Here is a 22,098-nt window from a genome sequence, read left to right on the forward strand (position 1 = left end):
CTTCTCCGCGAGATTCTCAATGGCATTGAACTCTGAGGATGACTTCCTCACACGTCCAGCAGATCGAATGAAGGTTTCATGGGGGTAATGGGAGAAGATTCATTGTAGCAATGGCGAGAAAGCCAGGGAGAGTCGGATAATATTTCTCTGATTAGCAATGATTTAATAACTATTTGAGGTATCAGTATTTCACGGAATTTTTCTGAGTTTGGTGGAGGTGTGGGGAGATATGGGGATGGGAGAGGGTTCAATGGGTGGTCGGGGAAATGTCGGACGGAAAACAGTGGCTCGCAACCTCTCTCACTGCTCGAATTCTTGAGACGCGGCGGAAACAAGGTCTGACCTTGGAGCTTGTTTTGACGGCAGCAGGTCAACTATTGGAGATGAAGGGGTCGTTACACTGAGTTTCCCGTCGGAAATTTCTTCCGTCAATTGAACGTTTTCCGGAAAATATTTCCTTCAAAATAATTTGGTGGGAATTCTCTGGAGGAAATATATCGGTGAAATTTTTCAGGAAAATATGTCTTCGAGAAAATACTTGCGGATTAAATTTGGGTTGGAAAGGATTTCTTTGAAGGAGAAAAATCACTTGGCATATTTTTCGTACAGAAAAAATTTTTCGAACCCTTGGGGCCATTAGCGTTATAAGGGCCATAAGGGTCTCAAGGTGGAGCAAGGTTACAAGGGTCAAAATCCCTTAATTGATTATAAGTCTATTTGATGTCACAAGAAGGGGTAACGGAGGGGACCTTGGTGCCCCTGGGGACCCTTGGGGCCTTTAGGGTCATAAAGGCCATAAGGTTTCAAGGTGCAGCAAGGTTTCAAGGGTCGAAAGGGTCAAACATCCCTTATTTGATTATAAGTCTATTTGATGTTACAAGAAGGGGTAACGGAGGGGACCTTGGTGCCTCTGCGGACCCTTGGGGCCTTTAGGGTCATAAAGGCCATAAGGTTTCAAGGTGCAGCAAGGTTTCAAGGGTCGAAAGGGTCAAACATCCCTTATTTGATTATAAGTCTATTTGATGTTACAAGAAGGGGTAACAGAGGGGATCTTGGTGCCCCTGCGGACCCTTGGGGCCTTTAGGGTCATAAAGGCCATAAGGTTTCAAGGTGCAGCAAGGTTACAAGGGTCGAAAGGGTCAAACATCCCTTATTTGATTATAAGTCTATTTGATGTTACAAGAAGGGGTAACGGAGGGGACCTTTGCGCCCCTGCGGAACTTGGGGCCTTTAGGTTCATAACGGCCATAAGGGTCTTAGGGTACAGCAAGGTTACAAGTGTCAAAAGGGTCAAAATCCCTTATTTGATTATAAGTGTGTTTTTTTCGTACAAAAAAAATGCATTGAAAAATATTCCTTCGGCGAAAATTTCCGGTCCACAAATTCTCTCGGAGGAAAATGTCCGTGAAAAAATTCCGTCACAAAATTCACTCTCAATTTGCCTGTAATAACATAATATTTCGAGAGATCATTGAGAATGAGATGTGACACTTTGGAGTGGAAATAATCGAATATTTCAATGAATGAATCTGATTTAATTTATTGTAAATAAATATGGTTAGGAAAAATGATTTGATTGTTGTAACAGAAAGACGACTGTGATCCCAATTTTGAGAATAGATCGAATTCAACTTCTTCTAAATTTTGTTATTTTCCGTCTGGGTGTTAATTTAGAAGAGGGGGCTTCAGCTCCTGATAATTAAAGATCTTGAAATTATCATGATTTCAGAATCGTCAGTTACTCTTGTAGGAGTTGCCGAGGCGGTAATTTTTGTGAAAAAGCAAGTATAATAGTGTAACGGAATGGAATGTTGAATTTATCAATGCACTTCCCTCTTGATGAAATAAATGAATGTGTTTTGTTTTTGTTATTCTATTGATCTGATGTTATTCACTTGTATTAACTTAATAAGTAAATCCGCCGATTTATTTAATTGATCGTCAATTTGTTACAATATATTGAAAGGGATGAAACCATAATTACCCACTGTCCCGCGTGATCATTATACTACTGACGAATAATTCTGTTGAAGTTTGCTTTGTCTCAATTATTTTATCAAAATTGAGCTGGTAAACCAGGACTTCAAATGGAGTCATTGTTCCTTTGTACACTGATAGAATGATTCATTTATTCCAAACGAGATTCGTTAACTATTAACGAATGGTAGAGTTGAATATGACCAAATGAATATTCGTTAATAGTTAACGAATGGTTCACTTGAATGGCGAAAGTCAAGTCAAACAAGGCTCCTCAAATATACATTCGTTAACTATTAACGAATGAACATTTGGTGAGACCGAATAGACCCTAACCTCCAACCAAAATCCATTCGTTAACAATAACTAATCCGTTCTATCAGTGTATTCTTTGGCAAATTACTAATTTAAAGAAACCCAAGGGAAATTCGCGGGGAAACGTCGCGCGATTTTTTTTTGCGAAAAAATTCCATGATCATTTCAATACTATTGGATTAGATGAATTATTTTTAGAATTTCAAAAATAATTTTTCAAATTTCAATTTAAAGTTCTGAAACTGAAAATATCAAAATACTTTGATACGAAAACTTTGAATGCGTTGAATTTGCAAGATGAATAAAAAATTCCATGAACGATGCGAACGTAAATTGAATTCAAATTCACAGCACCGAAAATTCACAAGTAGCTGTCACTTAAAATCAAAAAGAGTCTTAACACGGAACGTAATCATTGACATTTAATTTCGAGGTACTACAGTGACTAGTGACCGTAACGATTTTATCATATATCCGATGTCACGCGGATATGGATGAGTGAATTTTATGATCTGCGTCGTGTATTTCATTGGGCAATGTCCAGATGTACCGAGAGAGAGTAACGACGTACATGGACACTGGAATTTATATGAGGTTAATAAAACGGAGAAAAAGTGAAAAAGAAAGAGAGTAATAAAAGAGGAAGAATAGTAAAAAAAATGAGGTGAACCTTGCTCCCTATCTGGCCTCTCTTGTGTTCACCGTCAATCATCGTTCCGCCGTGGCTCATTCGATATTCCGTGTTCACAGTGTCGATTCCGTTTGTACGCCAAAACCAAACCAAATATACCGTAAAAACAAGTGACCCAGAGCTTTAATTCAGTCGCACCTCACAACTGCAGTGCAGATCGCATCGATATACAGTTTTTTTTGTCATCTGTATTTCACGTTTTCCTGTTCTCTCGTTGGTTTTCCCGATATTGGTGCATCAATATCTGTAAACGCGGACTATTATCCTTCGGGAAAAAACTGGATGAGAAGAAATGGTGGTTGTAGTGGTGATTTTATTATGCAATGGTAGAATTCATGAAGTTTAAGACGAATTTTTTGATGATTTTGATCGTAATTTTTTTTTGGAAGTAAGGGTTTCACGCGAAAATGGAGAATAAATGAATCATAAATGTTCCCACCTGAAAAAAAATCTCGATAATTTCACGTACTATTCCTCATCATCGAGATAATTAAACGATCAAGTAGAAGGACATGAGTTCGGGAAATTCGTACAGATTACTTTATCAATATCTCGGAAACTAGTAGGAGTATCAAAGAATGTCAGAAAACCTTTTTTTATGAGAAAAATCCCCCAAAAGAAGTTTTCTCTAGTTGAATGAAAAAGCGTTCGTAGCGTAGGTAGCGTTGAGACTTCAAAATTTGAATGAAACACGTTTTTTTGGTAATTTTGAACTAGCGATTAATACTGGTTTGAGAACTTGTTTATTTTTCTCCCAATGTATGAGTTGTTATTGCGATAATTGGAGAATTAGCTCTACTGCAAGATTGCAGTACGAGGAAAGCTGAAAAAATGTCTTACAGATTATTTGGTAGATATATCGAACACCGTTTTATAACAAAAATGTTACGAGATATTTTTTGTAGATGAAGAAGTATCTTCATAAAACTCCACGAAAAATGCAAAGAGCATTTTTTTAGAAAATTGAAATTTCATGAACAATGGTAGTAATTTTCGCAAGAGTGGCATTGCCCTCGATTTAGGGGGAAAGTCATTATTAAATTTCAAATCTTCAGTCGAATTCAAGGGAATTGATAAGTTATTACAAGAAATCGGACGAAGATTTCACAACTTTTGAAAATTTTTAATTGAAAGTCAATATTCTGATCCAACATACCTTGAATTATCCATTTTAACCTGAATTTTCTCGAATTTTCGGGGGATAATTCAGTAGCAAAGCGGTACACCGGCTTAAGTCGATTTAGACTATTGGCCAGTTTTTAGTGAATATCTCGAAACGTAAGGGAGGTAGCAAATTTTTTGTAATCACCTTTTTTGTAGAGCGAATTGAGAGCTATAAAAAAGGTTTGTTTGAGATTGATGCTAAAAATTTAGGCGGGTTGGGGAAAAGTGATTTGAAAAATGTGTGAAAATTAAGAACACGCGATTTACTACAAACCCACTGATGATGTACTTTATTCGTAGTGTAAACAACGCGTCTAGAAATTTTATATGGGTACACTGTTCGTTGAATTGTCTCAATTTAAATTCGATAATTGTCTCTACACTGCACTTGATAATTCTCTTGATAATTCACTTGATTATAGTCTCAAAATGATTGATAATTGACTCGAAATTAATAGATGATTGACTCGAATAGAGACGCTACTAGGAGCGTCAACTCAGTATCCCACGGTGATGTACTCGGTGATGTACTCGATAGAGCGATTGCGACAATACTGACTGTACAGAGATTGAGACGATACGATACTGAACTCGATGGGTGATTTACTTCGTGATCTGACCGTGAATTCGAATTGACCCGAAATTTTCACCTTTTTCCGATTCAGTGATAGAATCAGAATGATTGAATAATCCAGAATACCCATAATATCCCGAATAAACCGATTGACAACATCATAAATCTCGTGCCCTCATTAACAATTCACCGTTGACAAGCAAAAAAATTAATTCTGGATTATGTAAAATTTTAATTGAAGTAATTATGAATCTATTGAATGTGTCAGCTACTCTTATCCCAGAAAAACAACCGACCAAAAAAATGTCCTGCATCCCTCAGCACGATGACACAGTGTTAACCCATGTATTCATACATTCACGTGCGTTAATTATTCCAGGTTATTCTCTCCTTATGTGTATTGTGTCGTGTACGTGTACGTGTGTGTTTGTGTACAGCGCAACGTGCTTCTCCCTGTATCATAAACTTCGTACATTATTGCTTTTCCGATAGCCACGTCACACTCGCCACTGCCTCACGGTCGTAAGTCTCTCTGGCTCCAGCCGAGTAGATTAGATATATACTCAAACACATACTCAACTGAGTCTGACTGATTTCAGCCCTCCTCCACTGAACCGCAGAATTGAAATTCAATCTTATCCATAAATTTTTACATTTTTCATCTCGTGGGATTATAGACCCTCGTTATTAGAGTTCAACTTCATGAATTTTTGTTTATGATAAAAATCATCATTCTATCATTTTTTAAAGCTCAATATTGATAACAAGTGTGCAGCAGTCACGGGTATTTTCATCATTTTAATGAGAAAAAAAATTACTCGAATGAAAAAGCATTTGCAACGTAAGTGATTGCATTCGTAAATGTTTTATGAGTCATTTAAAAATCATTGCTGTGAATATTACAAGGGACTGAGGAGGTAATTCACTGAATGAGGAATTTACATTCATTTTACTTTTGAAAGGATAATAGAATTTTCAAGGGCTTCAAATTATAAAGTAATGATGTTGAAGAACGAGACTAACACGATCCATCGTATTCTCTAAACATCTCAAGAACTAGTGGATTTAGGAGAATTGAAGAGAAGAGTTTTTTAGAATTCAGGAAAACCCAAAATCCTCTGAAATATTCACAGAGTAATTCATTATCATTCAATTTTCTCTTCTCAATTTTTTAAATATTCACTGCAATTTAAATCACCTTCAAAAGCTTTTTTAAGTTGCTGTAATTTTTTTCCTCGCTATTTTGTGAATGCAGAGAAGTGGTGAAAGTAGACGAATCAACGAATTTGATACATATTAATTTGCAAATATTTCTGGGCACGTCAAAAGCCTTTCTCTGTAGGTTAGAAATTTTACAGAAAAAAATTTAGGGACATTTCCTTCAAAAATCTATAATTTCCGAGACGATAAAATTTTATAATTTTATAATATTTTTTTAATATTCTACTCTTCTTTACTCCTATCTCAATTAGGAAACGTATTACAAAAAATTATCAGAAGACATTTTTTATAAAAAATAATCTGAAGACTCAGATTAATTTGAGTTTCCTCTTCCACCACTTCACTACAAAAATTATTATTCTTTCGTTCGCTCTATATCTTACTCACATACATAATATATAATAATTAATCTCGTGTATAATACAACTAATATCATTATATTCTTCATATACACCCTTTTGACAACCTCAAAAAGTCATCAGTGCTTCGAGTAAACGAATTTATCACACAATCTCACGTGTCCCAAGAGCATCACATTCAACATAATTATACAAAATGATATATCCCTCGTATTAATCGTGGTATAAACAGTGGTGGAAGCGATCGTTATACGTTCATCGTACTTCCACACTCTTAATAATTCTCCATTAATTCGACCTCACCTTTTCAAATGATCCTAGAGTCTAGTGTAGCTGTTCATGAAATAATGCTCACCCCCTCTCATAAATGATCACCAATGCCATAAATCTTGCATTCATCCAGTGACCCCACTCGTCGAGTTTCGCACGTTCCTGGAGCCATCGTAATTCACCTCTCGATGTGGATTATTCGGATAAAAAAAAACGTTGGGCATAAAACTGAAGGAAATAAAATATAAAAAAACATTCAAAAATCAACGACAGTCCGCACGGATTTTTCATTTCAAGCGGGCACGTACCGATACTCTCGGGAAATCCCATCGCATTACTCATCCCAGTGAACCAACCGAATCGATGCCACCCGTGGCTGAGATTTACTGCTTCGTGGAGTGTAGAACTTTTGGAATTAGTAGTAAAAGAACATATTTGAGTCAATTGAAATTGTGAAAGGAGTTTTTTTCTGTCTCGAGGAGAGGGGGAAAATAATTCGTGTGGAAATTTTGGTCAGGTCCATATCGAGATCAAAAAGTTATATAACTGCACGGAAAAAAATATTTGGTGAATTTCCACACTAGTTGATGAAATTTAAGAACTAGTTAATCAATTTCTAATTCTTAATAACGAAATTACGTGAAATTTCAATGAGAAAAAAATTCCGACAAAAATCCTTGCAATTGTAATTCATGAAATTTGCTCCACATAAGTCTTTTGATGATTTATGTCAGCACCAATAATTAATTGAATAATTGGACGATTAACTCTGTGATAAAAATAAATGCAAACAAATTTTTTGTGGCTCAGTGAAAATATTGATTTATTCAGACCATAATTTTTTTTTCGTAACAAGTGAAAGCAAGTATTCGGTTTATATACGTGGCTTCAAGGGATATTCATCGCGAGTGAAAAGTTCGGAGGGAAAAGTTTTAAAGATACCACGACTGATAAGCTCAGGGTTCAGAAAAAAAAATCAACTCTCTTTTGTGGGTTTTGAGGGGAGTTAGTGATAACGAATGCCAGTGATCCTCGGTGCGAAACAACACTGATAAGAGAAACAGGGCTGGGGTAAACATTCGGAGGCATGGAAGTCATTTGGGTAACGACGATTGTAGATTATACTAAAAGAATACTTCGAGAGGCGGATGGTCTCAGTTTTTTTATAAAAATAAATTATGATAAATCTAGCACATCCAGTAGTTTGTTTTAGAGCTCTTGAGAGATAAAATCCAATTGCGATGATGAGTTAAGGGGAACTGAACAGAACCTGGTGATTCGTCACATTTCTATAGAAAATTCAAAACAAGAAGGGATACAAGATTATTTGTTTTGATGTTTGAATGACAATGCATGGTCTGATAAATATGAAAATTATGGCACTGGAATGCTAGAAAAATTTCTGACAAAACACTTCACTCAGAAGACAAGTTTTTTGAGAAGTAAATCTTTACTTGTATCAAGAAATTTATGGCTCGAAAATTACCAAGCGCTCAATATCTCACACTAAAAAAAAATCTTACGCCAAGAAATTTTATACTTGTCCGAAAGATGAGGGCAATTGGCTCATATAAAGAAAATGAGTTCTCAAATCAATTCAAGTAGTTTTTGCATTAAAATATTTTAGAACTGAGGCTAAAAACTTTGAAATGAATTAATTAAATTTTACATGGTATGAGAAATCGCTTTCTTGGCATCAAGAAATTGTCCTAGTCTTTAGGACAAGTACAAAATTTCTTGAAGAAAGTGTTTTGTTCTTAGTGCAAGATATTTTGCTCTTGAAAATTTTGAAGTCACAACTTGGTTGACGTCAGTAAAGACGTACTTCTCAAAAAATTTTGTTTTTCTCAGTGTACATTCGAAATTGCTTTCATCTACAAAAGAGATTTTTGAGCAACAAAGTTTTGCATGAATATCTCTTCAACTATTGGGAAAAATAGATAAATTTTTTTCATGAAAATGAGTCACTTGAGAGATGAAATTCAGTGCTGATAATGAGTTAGGCCGAAAAAAAAACAATAAGGAATATAAGATTATTTGCTTCGATGAATATGAAATTTGTGGCACTGGAATGCCAGAAAAATTTCTGATAAACACATTAGCTTCGACCGGGGTTTTATCTACAAATGAGATTTTTAAACGACAAAGTATTACATGAATATCTCCGCAACTATTGGAAGAAAATAGATAACAATTGGTTTTTTTTTCAAATTTTTTTTATAAAAATAAATTTAGGGAGTCTGATACATTTAGTGGGCCATTTTGAGACTCTTGAGAGATAAAATCCAGTTGTGACGATAAATTATGCGAAACTGAACGAAACTCAATGATGAGTCACATTGCTATAGAAAAATGAAAACAATGGGATGCGTAAGTTTATTTGCTTTGATGTTTGGACGGCAATAAATGATTCAGTGAATATGAAAATTACGGAATACCAACAAAATTCCTGACGAAAATGACCGGGTTGAAGCCTATTGTACGCAAAAAACAAGATTATAAACTGACAAAGTTGGGCATGAATATTTCCGCAACTATTGGGAGAAAATAGATGACGATTGTTTTTCTAATTTTTTTCATCAAAATAAATTTAGGAATTCTGATATATTGGGTCATTGGGTCATTTCGAGAATCTCGAGCGATGAAATTTAGTTGTAATGATGAATTGTGCGAAACTGAATGGAGCTTAATGATTAGTCACATTTTTGTAGGAAAAAGAAAACGAGATGTATAAGTTAGTTTGCTTTGATGTTTGAATGCCAATGGATGGTCTCCTGAATATGAAAATTGTGGCACTAGATAGCCAGAGAAAATTTCGACGAAAAACACTGCTGCTCGGCCTACTTTCCTCGAGTACTTTTTGCCGTACTCGGAAAACAAGTTTTTTAGGTGAAAAAGTTTTTCACGAATAAGTTCTCTTACAACTACCGGAGTGGAGTAGACGCCAATTGTCGATGATACTAAAAGAAGCAGATGCGCTGGCTTTTCTAGAAATGAAAACGATTTTAGGAAATTCGAGATTTCTGGTGGGTCATTTCAAGAATTTTGAGGGATAAAACTCCGTGGTGATGACAAATTGTGATGCCAAATTAACATTTCTATAAACAAAAATGAAAGTGGAGGCTGGAGCAAGGTGGTTTCGATTTGTCTAAATAGGCAGGAAAATTCCTGACAAAAAACACTGTGTGGAGCCTATTGAAGGGAAGGTTCACTCCGGGGAAAATACTGTTTCGTTTTTCGGAAAAAAATAAAAAAATAGATTTTTCCGCGGGATTTTTCCTCAGTAATCCAACTTTTTCAAGTCAAATTTGTCTCCGACCGCTAAAAATTAGAGATTGAGTTTTTTTAATCGAAAAATCAACTTTAAAAAATCTCCAACTTGGAATTTTTTTAATGGTATTTTGAATATAATTACAAATTTTTTGCGTCATTTCTGTTAATGATTATGCAACTTTCCTACGTCATATTTAAAAAAAACGATTCTAATCAAAAATGGATAAATGAAAAAAAAAAAATTTTCTTTCGCTTCATTCAAATAATTGTTTGAATCCATAGTGTTTTATGATTTGATCATTTTCGTCGCCGAAGCCTCCACTAAGGAAAACGCCAACCAGTCACAATAAAAAATATAAGAAACAAGGAACGAGCACAAGGAACAGGACGAAGGAATAAAGTACCGAGGCAATGTGAAATAGCTGACTGGCGTTCGGAAATTTCGCGAGTCTAGCAGTTAGCACTTCTAGGAGCATTAAAACGCAACTTGAAGTCAGCTGTTTCTCTTTATCAAGTCCATGGTTGCTAATCGCCATCTATCGGGCCTCAATCATCCGTCAGGGAATCCCGGCGGAGGTGATCAAAGTCGCAGGGTCACGTGTAGTGACCCTTGTTTGGGCTAAGGCATATCCCAAAACAATAGCACCCAAAAGTTAGTCCCTATGTATTTTCGGAAACAATTCTAAATTGCTTAGTTTATTGAATTCTCATAAGTTATTGAGTTTTTTTATCCTCATATGTTGTTGGTGGAGACAACAATAGCTGTTTGAATCAAATGATAAATGATTTCTCAAAATTTTTTAGAGTTGAATATTGAAGAAACTATGTACTATAAATTTTACAAATAATCACCCTATTCGGAATTTATCAATCTACCACGGATTCGTATATTAAGAACATCGTAATATAAGAACCATTTTCACATAGATGGAAAAATCGAGTTCGGGGGGCCCCATTAACGCCCATTTAACCTATGCCTCGCGTACTAAAAGCCGCATTTCATTATTTATTATCTCCTATAGTGTATAGGATAACTAGCTAGCATTTTTTTCAATAGCTTGGGAATATCTATGAAAAACATGGAGACAATCGTAAAAAAACGTGTTTTCTAGGGATATACCTTAACCTATTCCACGACCAAACGGTTTCCCACTTTTCGCCATTTCGTAGTAGCGTGCGTGAGTTTCCGTGTTTCCCTTATAACGCACTACCATGCTGGCGGCTCCCCACTTCTATCACGCGTAGACGATCGTAGACGTTGGTCGTTCCATGCAGTAAAGAGATATTTAAAATTAAAATAAAAAATGGTCCAAGTCGATTTTTACTATTAGACAGTTTTCAATGAAAATCTCGAAACCGAAGAGAGATAGAAAAATGGTTGTCATTACCTATTTTGTAGCTTCCAATTTGGTCTATAAGAAAGGTGATTACGAAGATTTTATGATCTCCTTTAGATTCGGAGATTCGAAAACTCAAGTAACGGCTAAATCGACTGAAACCATTTTACCGCTTCACTACTGAAATGAATTTTGGAAATTTGATATCTCTACGGGCTCTCTTCAAAATTCTTGAGAAATAAAATTCAGTTGTGATGACGAATTGTGCGGAAACGAACGAAACTCGACGATTAGTCACATTTCTGTAAAAAATGAAAGCAAAGAGAAACGCGAGTTTATTTCGCTTTGATGTTTGAATGAAAAGGGGTGGTCTGATGAGCATGAAAATGGTAGTGTTGAACAGACCGGAGAATTTTTGACAATAAATACGGGTGTTGAGCCGGTCTTTTTCCAATTGTTCCTGACATACTTCAAAAACAATTTTTTCAAATGAGAAAGTCTCTCGCGAATCCCTGGAACTATTGGAGTGAAAACGCCTCAAAGCGTATTTTCAATCGTAAATTTCACCGACAATCTGATACCACTATTTTCATCAGCCCCAGAAATGATGAGTTCTATTCCACGAGAACAAATTCTCCGCATTCCACTCAGCAATTCACTCTACAATTTTTCTCATACATATTTGAATATCTCCTAAATATTGAATTTTATACACATTTTCTAACATCGCTCCTCAAGCATAATACAGGCATGTGAATGCACTCTTATTTTCGTCTCACCTCTCATGTTATAAATATCATTCTTTAAACATCTGTCCAGATTTTAGTCGTTTTATTGAGACTCACGTACCCTGTCACGATGTAGGAGCATCAAGTACACCAGGATTGAGACCAATTCGACTGGATACTGTGATTAACAGGATCGAAACGAGGATTACCAGAGTGAGACAGGATGTGGTCACACGTCCCTCACTGCTCTGTGGTAATTTCACCTCGACTTCGGCCATTTTGAAGATTGAGAGGAGCGGATGTGTGTGAACCTCCTGATATTTATTGTTGATTTTGTTGCTTAGGTCCTGCAGCATTCCTCCGCATTCCTCCTGAAAATGAGTAAGCGAGGGAGTTATATACCGTCAAAGTAGGAGTACCCGAACGACCACGAGTACCCGTACTACTAGTTATGACTTATTTCTAAAATCTTATGCATTTTTCCTCCCTTTTTTACTCTTAATTAAATTATGGTAGAAACAGAAAACTATAATCTGTTCGACCCAAGCTCAATTTTTCAGATTTAAAATAGGAATCTTTTTATAATTTGAATTTTGTGACGGACTGTACTGACACGATATCTTTAGGCGCTATCTCCTAACCGAGTTCGTTCGAGACGCTGTTTGGTGTAGCGTGTATCAAACGGAAAATGTAGGCAACAACTAAATAAAATCATTATTGACGATGAAGAAAACTGTTAATTAAGTGATTGAAATCCAAAAATAGGGAAAGAAACTCGCGAAATCGTAGAAAAATTGGTCTTTGTGTACTGATGCATTGAAGAATCGAACGTCGTTATACTCGAACGATCTACTTAACTTCACATGTCAAACAAATTTTTCCGCAACTTATCCTTTTCTTCATCAAAATATTCTTCCGAGGATTAAATTGATTGTTTAATGATTGATCTATCACAGGGGAAAATTTAAAAAGAGAACCGAGCAAAATTACAGTGCAGGGAGTTGCACTGGCAGCTCTGAAAACTGGGCAAAACGTAAAAGCAATGAGCAGATTCCACCAAATACGAAAGACGACCCTTTATGAGAAAAATATAACAATTGTATATATAACTAATTGAATAAAGACTTTAATTAACTCGACACGTTAGAAGAATGATTTAACGTGGTATACGAGCACAAGAAACTCCGCCGTTCGGGTTTAGGGGGTTCGGGTCATTCCGATACTGATTCAAGAGCCATTTGACCATTCGAATATTGATGTTTCGATCGACTGGTCAACTTTTTTTCCTATTATTCATAGGTGCATGAATTTTATATCAAATTGTTTTTTTTATGCGAATAATATTGAGGTTTACCAAGAATTAACTTTTTTGGCGATTCTACATCTGAATAGTGAGAACAGCGCATTTTATTAGTGGAAAATTATCGATTTATTTATGAAGTGAGCTCCAAAAATAGGATTAATTGGATATCCAGTCATTCAAATCGTTCACACAGGAAGCTTGAATTCAGGGCTTCCAACCAAGCTTGGCCCCACATTTGTACATAGGCAAATCCAACCGTGATATAGTCGGGGTTTTGGAGAGAGAATACGGCTTTGTCTGTGCAGTGAAACCATAATCAAATAAAGTTGATTACCTGCACAACTTGTGTATGAACCGGGCAATACTCCTGAGCTACAGTTAAGCTCACGCAGACTATTTGCGACTTTTATTTTACTTTGTTTTCTTTTATTAAATTAAAATTCAAGATGGTAGTCAGTTTCAGTTTTCGATTGTTTAATGGAGCTTTTTTTAATACGATATTTTTGCAATTGATTTATTTAAACGATGAATAAATTCTTTGTTGGAATGCTTATATGAGATATGAATTTAATACTCCGTTGCGACGGAACAAACTTGCATATAAATAAGTTATTTCTGACACAAATCACGCATATGTTGTCGAAAGTAAATAGAAACAAAAAGAAGTGGGAAACCAAGCGTGAATGATGCTCCCATCTGGGGAGGAATTGGGTTTGAAATAGACAGGTGGTTTTAAATGAGAGACCAACTTTACCGTTCACAAAATCGTTATTCTTAGAATGATAATTGCATCAATTTTCCAGGGTTATTTCAGAATGGAGGAATTCCGTCATTCAAGAACCATACTAGGATCTTGTTAATGGAAGAACCAGAAGTTCATGATCGACAAGCGAGGGCTTTCTTAAAATATAGGAAAACGTGGTTTAATTCGAGCACAAGTCAATAGAAATTAGAGCTAAAAGTACTGGATAATAAATACTGTTATAATCGGATTTTGGAGAAAATTTTCCGAAAATGTGCACAAACTCTCAGAAATTATCGATTGTTGGCCGATAACTTTGTAGAATAGCAAAAGAAAACTGTCAAATTTTTCAACAAAATTTGGCACGATCCTTTTTCTTGCACAACAATTTGAGGAAATTCATCGATAATTTTGGACTTTGAGAAGTATTTGTTGGATAATTTCTGGCCATCCGATTGTGGCCATTTAGAGCGTAGTATTTTATGCTGTGAAGTACATCCAAATCAAAATTTCACTGAATATTTCTTCACAGCTTTTCATTATTTCCCATGACTATTTCCTTCCAGCTTTGCAATTTTTTTAACTAAATAACTGTCAAATACACTGTTAAAAATTTTCGTCTGAATTTTTCGTGCCAAATTCCGGAAATTTTTATCGCGTTCAAATTCCTCTGAAATTTCAGGGAATTTTGTTGCTGAAAAATAAAATATTTCATTGATTTTTTGTTCGAATGATCTGAAAATCAATAAAATACTTGATTTTTCGGTGCAATTATTCCATGATAATTCGGAAAAATCAGGAAAATCTAGGGAAAAGTTCACAATTCATGGTATTTCGTTTCTGAATATTCATGTTCCACTGAAAATTTAATAAAGTTGTGGAATTTTCATCTCACGATAACTGAAAACTCATGAATTTCCTTGAAATCTACCTAAAACTTGAAATTTCGTAATCATATTCCCCCTAAATCGGATTCAATGTCACTCTCATGAGACTATTATATTTTCCATGAAGTTTCGAAAAATATCTAACAGTGTAGTAAAATTGCCCTCTGCTTGGCCAGAATCCGATGGTTAGAAATTATCCTTCGAATCCCACTCGACTTCGAAAATTGATTGGATATTTCCCTGAATCTTCCCTGCAAAGAAACGAGTGTATCAAGTTTTTAAAATTCCGCGTGCGCAGCAGGAGAATGAATGCAGTATTTTAACAAGAGAAAAATATTCAAAGAAAATTAGGACTTGGAGAGAAAAAAATCCCACAGCGCCCATTCGAAACAAAGACCATCAATAACTATTGTGTTTGGATGTAACACCAAAATCAGTCTGGAATTTTTTACAGTGTTGATTGTAATAAATTCACATAAGTTATTCGGAAAACATGCATTCTCATTACAAGAATGGTCACTTCTCTTAATCTTTTAAAATTTCTCGCCATCTAATGAAGGAAAATATTGTGGCAAGAATGGACTTGATTCTGGAAATCGTTTTTTTTCTTTCAGTGAACAACATCCCAAAAAAGTCATGTTTGGCGGGTGACATCATCTCAAACAATTGCAACATAACATCGGTGAATGAAAAGTGTCCGCAATGAACCACAGTGTTATTTTCCTTCCCAGCCTGTCCCCAAAAAACGAATAAAACCCAAAATGACCAAACTAATTGTTTCAACTCAATTAAAATTTTTTCATTTGTCAAAACGCAGTTGTTTCCAATTTTCCCCAGTTATGAGTTGTGTTTCAGCAAATTGGAGTGACCTTGTAAATACAGAGGAATTGAAATCCGTCCAATTTACGTTGGCCCGCGGGGGCTTAACGTTGCCGGACGTCACTGGTCAACTGACGCTCTCTCAAATCGATTTCCATTATTACCTCTCTTCCATGCACCATCACTCTCTTTTCCTACTCCTACCTCTTCCTCACACTCCATCCCTTGTTTCTCTTAATCTGCTACCCTGAATTACCAACGGCTCGTTGAATCTTTAATTTCCGGGAGGAATACCCGGTTGAGAGGGAAAAAAAAACCAACCCTATGATTTTTTCACTGAATTTTTCCCCCTCATTTCCACCATTTTCCTCTCTCAACTGCGTTTTTATTATATATTTGAGCCAGCCAATTTTTTTAACCCCCACTCCAAAGGTTTAAATTTTAGAGTTCCGGTGGAGCTCGACGAATTCTCACTATGAAATAATGAAATCGACGAGTGCGTTCATCCGAACGCGCTCCATTGTTCCCAGTCCGGGCTCTCCTCTCCATTTCTGTTTTATTAATTCAATTTTTTTTTCGAGCTTCTGGCAATGACTCACTTGATCGAGACTCCATCGGGCCCATTATTTCACCGACCATCCCTGGAGATTAATTTAAGTACGAATGAAATATTAAAAAAGGATTATTCAACTTTTAATACGACTTTTGTTAAGTTTATGGAAGATGTAATTTTTAAGTTACGTATTTCGCTAATATCTTCAGAGCTATTAGGTTGAGAGCGAAATGCGCTACAAAAGAGTTCGTTTCCATTTTGTCTGAACCCTTGAGTTTTAGAGAGATTCACAAAATAATCTGAAAAGTCCCTTTAGACCTCATTCATTATTTCACATAGACTATTTTTGGCGGCTATCTCTGAGGCCACTCAGTTTATTAAAGTAGTATGAATAAACTCCAGTAGAGTCGTTGAAAGGAATAAAAATACTTTTTCGTGAGAAGACCCGGTAAACCGTGATTCTAACCTCGCTTCGCTCGGTTTGATCGCGGTTTACGGGCCTTCTGACGAAAAATTGCATTCATCACACGGTCCAAAAGTATTTTCTGACGAATGTGATTATAGGCCAAATGTGATTACAAAGCCACATTCGTCAGAAAATACTTTGTGGACCTTGTGATGAAAATAACTATTTTGTCATTCATGCTCGTTAAGTGGCGTTTTCGTGGTGTGTTTTAGAACCCGTAACTGGGATTTACCAGGCCATGGGCCGGTAGGTAAAAACTAGCCCCGATTTCACGATTTAACGGGCCATTGCCTGTTAAGTAAGACGTGAAGTGAGTCCCTCTTACACTATAGCTCGTGCGGCTGAACTATAGTTTGCCACCAAAACCCAAAATTCACGAGGAAAATCGTAACAAATTCCGTTAAACAAAAGAGTGAAATAAATTTCATTATACCCGATAGTGACGAAGAGGAGTCACAAGACATTTTTAGTGAAGTGAATAATACCAGTGACGACGCAGCAAGTACGTCAGCACAAATAGTTGAATTTTACCTTGTGACACATTCTACTTCATTTTTTCATTCTAGATCGGTCCGTTAATTTAGAATTTATAATTTATCATTTCCCTCTTTTCAATTTTGTTTATTTGGTCTTTCTTCAGTGGGTCTTTGGTCTTTCTTCAAACCGCCCCACCGGGGCCTGCGGCCCCTGGACCCCGCTCTTCCCNGTACCACTCGGCCCGTAGTGTCGGTTTGCGATTCATGTGAGTTAGCAGCACTCATCGCAAACCTCCACTTAAGGGCCTTGTGACACAAATAACTAATTCGGACCTTTTAGACCATATTTAGTTACCCTAACACAAAAAATTGGGAATTGAAATTAGAGCGATTGAAAGCTTCCATTGGGAAGCAAAAATGATGGAAATTAAAAATTAAGAAACTCCCGACGAAAAATTGTAAATTGCCTGATTTCAAAAGGGACAAATAAAGATAGAAAATTAGCGGTTAACGAAACATCAGGAAACTGAGGAAGTCAACGTAACATGGACCATATGTCAACAATTACAAATGCAAAGAGGCAAAGAGGTGAACCGAAGAGCAAAATTAAATTGAATCAACCCATCATATTTGACGTTTTATCACTCGCAAACCAGCAACCCACCTCCCCCCCATTCACATAGCTGCCCTCAAAATTCAATTTCCAATCATTCAATGACAAAATCAGAGAATTCTGAAAAATCCATGAATATTTAAATTGAAAACTACCGATGATAATTTCTCCAGAAGCAACATATCAATTTGCAGGGATGAAAATTCACGTCATATGTTCTCTCGTTTGAAATTGAATTGAACGTATTTGGGTCCCACGTACGAAATGCCAGTGTTGGAGAAACGGGCCAAGCCTGGCACAAGCCTGGGCTTGCCAAGCCTGGGCGCCCAGGCTTGGACCGAGGTTCGGCCATCCCTGGGGACCAGGGCTTGAGTCTCGGGAGAAGGGCAGGTAACCGAGCCTTGGTTGACAGATCTGGCCCAGCCTTGGCCGGACACTGGCATGCCGGAGCTCGATAACCAAGCCTCAGCCAGCGGTGGCCCGGAGCTTGGTCATTGGGCTCCAGCCGTTGGTGTAACTGTAAGGGTTAAGTCGTAAGGGTGAGATGATGAGAATGGAATCATAGGGGTGGAATCATAAGGGTAAAATCTGAAGAGTAAAATTGTAAGGGTCAAATCGCAATAATGGAAAGGGGCGAAAAAATCATAAGACTGACATTCTGAGGGTTGAATGGTAAGGGTGGAAACTTGAGGGTAAAATATTAAGGGTGTAATCGTAAAAAAATGGTGACATTGTAGGTGTTGAAGTCACATGTTACTCGCTAATTATTACGAAAAGAAGAAGAATGGTCATTCAACAGTAATCCTAATTGTTATAATTATTATTGTAATTAATAATAATAATTATTATTATTCATTATTGAATTAATTTACCGATTAAACTGTAGTTGAATCACTTAATATTTCTATCAACTGAATGATAAAACATTCAAGTCGAAAAAAACCGAGATGGAATTAATATGGAAGATTTGAAGTAGAGGTTTTACGAATTGCGCGGTAGACTAGTGGTTAGGGCGTCGGATTAGTAGTCGTGAGGTCGTGGGTTCGAGCCCACGTTAGGGGGTAATATTTTAAGTTAACAAAATCGGTTTTTCAGCGATGATTGCGTTAGGGTTTGGTAGGTAGGGCACAATCAATACTAAAAATCATCCTAAAAAATGTTAATTATTTTGTTTTTGTTATTATTGATAATTGCCATGAACAGTTTGGCAGCCAGTGCGGCACCAGTCGCATGCCGGTATTGATTTTTTTTCCTCGTTGAACCTATTACGAATGCTGAGGAGTAATATTAAATTACTTGTATTTCAATCACCCATATTATCATATTCATGTAATTAAGTAATGTTTAATTGAGCCTGGCCAACGACTGGCAATCAACGCTGGGCCGAGATGGGCGCCCAGACCTGGCCCGATGTTATCATTCCAGGTTTCAACCAAGTCCGGCGCGGTCCCGGTTGAGGAACGGGTCCCGAAGTTCGGCAGGCCGGCCACCGGGCTTGGGCCAAGCTCGGCCCATTCGTTTTTTCGTACGTGGGGTGGGCTTTAGGTCTACTAATAACGCCCGACACTCTGGACCCAAAGCCTCCTGGATGATAATTCATTTTACACATTGCCCGTGCTAATTGTACCCCACCGTTTTACCCTCCCCCCTTTCATCTCCACCCTTGCTCGATCCTCTGGTTCTGGTCCTCACCGGATGCAGGAAATTATCCCACACCCTCATCCACCTCACCCCTTTTCATATCCAGCACAGCACGTTTTGATCCCACCACTTTGCTGGTTAAATCCTTCTACAGTTTGTGGTCTCTAGTCTGCGTGCATGGATAACTCGATTTCCTCTCTTTCATTTTTTATTTTTTTTTGTCTGGAAACAAAAATGTATTTATCCATGTAAATACCCATGGAAACCATTTTCCAGTTATTTTTCGCAATCCAGGGGCTTGGGTAATGGATTAACGGTATATGGGAGTGAATTACACAAATGTTTTTGCTCAGATTCTGCAGTGAAAATTTTTTATCACCTGTTCATCGGGAATTTCAGCAATTCTTTTAATGAAACGGGAAGCGAGAGGGGATTGATAGGTTTGGATGCATTTACAATCAGTTACATTCATTGAGGCATCCGGGCGGATATCCAGAATGCAATGGGACTTGTTTGAGAGAGTTATTCCTTTTTTGTGACTATTTCACCATCGGGTGGAATTTGCGAAATTCGTCAAAGGAATTTTTTGTTGTTAGAAAAACGTTTTTTCAGCGATATCTCGTGAATTGATGAAACAAGTCTTGTTAAATTCTATCACTGAAAAAACGTGGTGGATTGTAGCGTTCAGATATCTCTCAACGCATGGTGATTCATGGAGAAGGTCAAGGACATCTGCTTCTCGTTTAAATTAACCTGGCCCAAAGCCGATAAATTTTCAAGTTGTTCTTCAGTTCTTTCCCATACAGTAAGACTCCTGTAATTTCGAGCCGACTATTTTCGACGGGCGGAGTCACTGCGTCTCCACTCTCGCGCTTTCAGTCCCCACTCCCAACCCCAAAAAAAAAGTAGAAAAATGGCCGAAGGAAAGTCTCCAATGAATATGCAACCATGAAGAATCCGTGACTCAAAATCTTCAATCAAAAAGTCTCTGTCAAAAAAATTCCGAAGTAACACATGATGTCTACGTGAGTTATTTCGAAAATAGATGACCCATTTGAGAAAGTGTCCTCCATATCGAAACCAAAAATTATTTTTACAGTGATGCGCAAAATAACGCGAGGAATGTTCCAATATTTCCAAAGGTCACAGCGTAAAATTGGAGCAGAACAGAATGGCTGCTAAATCCTCATTCACATCCTCTTAGTCGATTAAATTTTTCATTGCATTATTCATCTATCTGTATAAAGTTCATTCATGAAGAATGCGAATTTTCAGAAATAGCAAAGCTGTCGTAATTATTCGATAAGTGATTGTTTCTGAATTCAAGTAGAGCAATTTGTGATGCTCTCAAGGGTCGACTTTACCGTGTCATTAAAACCGTCACTCACCCATTTCCAAAAATTCATGTAACATTGATAAGGATTTTCCAGCTGCCTGCACCCAGGCCATCATCATCGTGCACGAGCAATTGCCATTATCCCAGTCTATATCACAATGAGAATCCCTTATTAATGAAGGGTTAATTGGATCATCCCCAGGGGGCATGAAGCGATCGTGCATCAATTGTCCAACGTGCTCCGTTGATAGCACGGAGGGCTTAGTATGACTCTACTATTCATATGTACATCTTCGTATTGTTGTGTATCCCTCTTCGGAATCCTTAATGTAATCCATCTGAAGGATGCCTATGGCTGGTCGAGACATAACTGTCATTTGGAGCCATCCATGTTCAGCTCTCATTGATCACTCAAAAAAAAAATTTAACAGAAAAACCTAGCGAATTCGTTAGAACATTCTATTGGATTTTTATTGAACTGTCTATTAGTTTTTGGCCGAATCTATTGAAATGTTAAATAGAAAATATTTAATAGAAAAAGTCAATAGGATTCTATTTTTCTACATAACTTATTCTATTGAGATATTTTTCGTAGAATTTCCTCGGCTCAAATTTTCTAAGTTTTTTGTTCGATTATATTGATGAGAAGAAAAGAAAAATGGAATGAAAAAAAATTAGAAAATGTGAGGCGAGGAAATTCTATAGAAAATATTTAAAGAGAATACGTTATACATATAGAAAAAGCAACATTTGGCCTTAAAGCTGAAGAAGATACAAAACATTGAAAATTCATAATTTTTTTGTCGAACGCAAGATCGCGAAAATTTTTGGAAAAATTCCCAGTGATGCAGCATACTCAGATACTTCTCCCCTGAATATTTCAATTTTTTTTCATTATTTTGACATTTTGTATGAAACACCTTAACGAAACAATTGATTTATCTCAAATAAAATTCATACTAAATTTTTAACAGCTATTTATTTCAAATAACTAGTTTTCTTATTTTAAGAAAATCACATGTCCATGTATCCTGTGAAAGAATTTCGAAAATGAGTTTCAAAAATATTCGTGGGCTATGTGGATAGAGGTTGTATTGACCATTCTAGGTGTAAAATACAAATAACAAACCACAAGTACTGAAAGCTTGAAAATTCCCCAACCTAGAGTATGTAAGGACTCGTGAGTAAGTGTTGTATATACAAGAAGTTGAGAGAGCGGAAACTTACGAGGCACCGAAGTGGCTCGAGCGGATGACGATTAGCGGGATTTAAGATTAAGATCGTGGTGCTCTTGGCGAAATCTCGGTGTGTTTCGTGCACCGAAAGAGTGCGGGGGGGGGAGGGGGGGAGGCA

The 22,098-nt window shown here is 36.8% G+C and overlaps 1 protein-coding gene across 1 annotated transcript in view; it reads right to left on the bottom strand.

Annotated features, from left to right (window-relative positions):
• Window positions 1-8,361: 8,361 nt before the first annotated feature.
• LOC107037265 overlaps window positions 8,362-22,098 on the bottom strand; it is a 140,189-nt gene continuing 126,452 nt past the window's right edge. The window contains exon 17 of the mRNA XM_015255726.1: window positions 8,362-12,280. Coding sequence (XP_015111212.1) covers window positions 12,035-12,280 — 246 coding nt within the window. The 3' untranslated portion in view covers window positions 8,362-12,034. The remainder of the gene's footprint in view (window positions 12,281-22,098) is intronic.

This window comes from Diachasma alloeum, unplaced genomic scaffold (assembly GCF_001412515.2).
Source record: "Diachasma alloeum isolate Michigan unplaced genomic scaffold, Dall2.0 Dall_scaffold_00216, whole genome shotgun sequence".
Lineage (NCBI taxonomy): Eukaryota > Metazoa > Arthropoda > Insecta > Hymenoptera > Braconidae > Diachasma > Diachasma alloeum.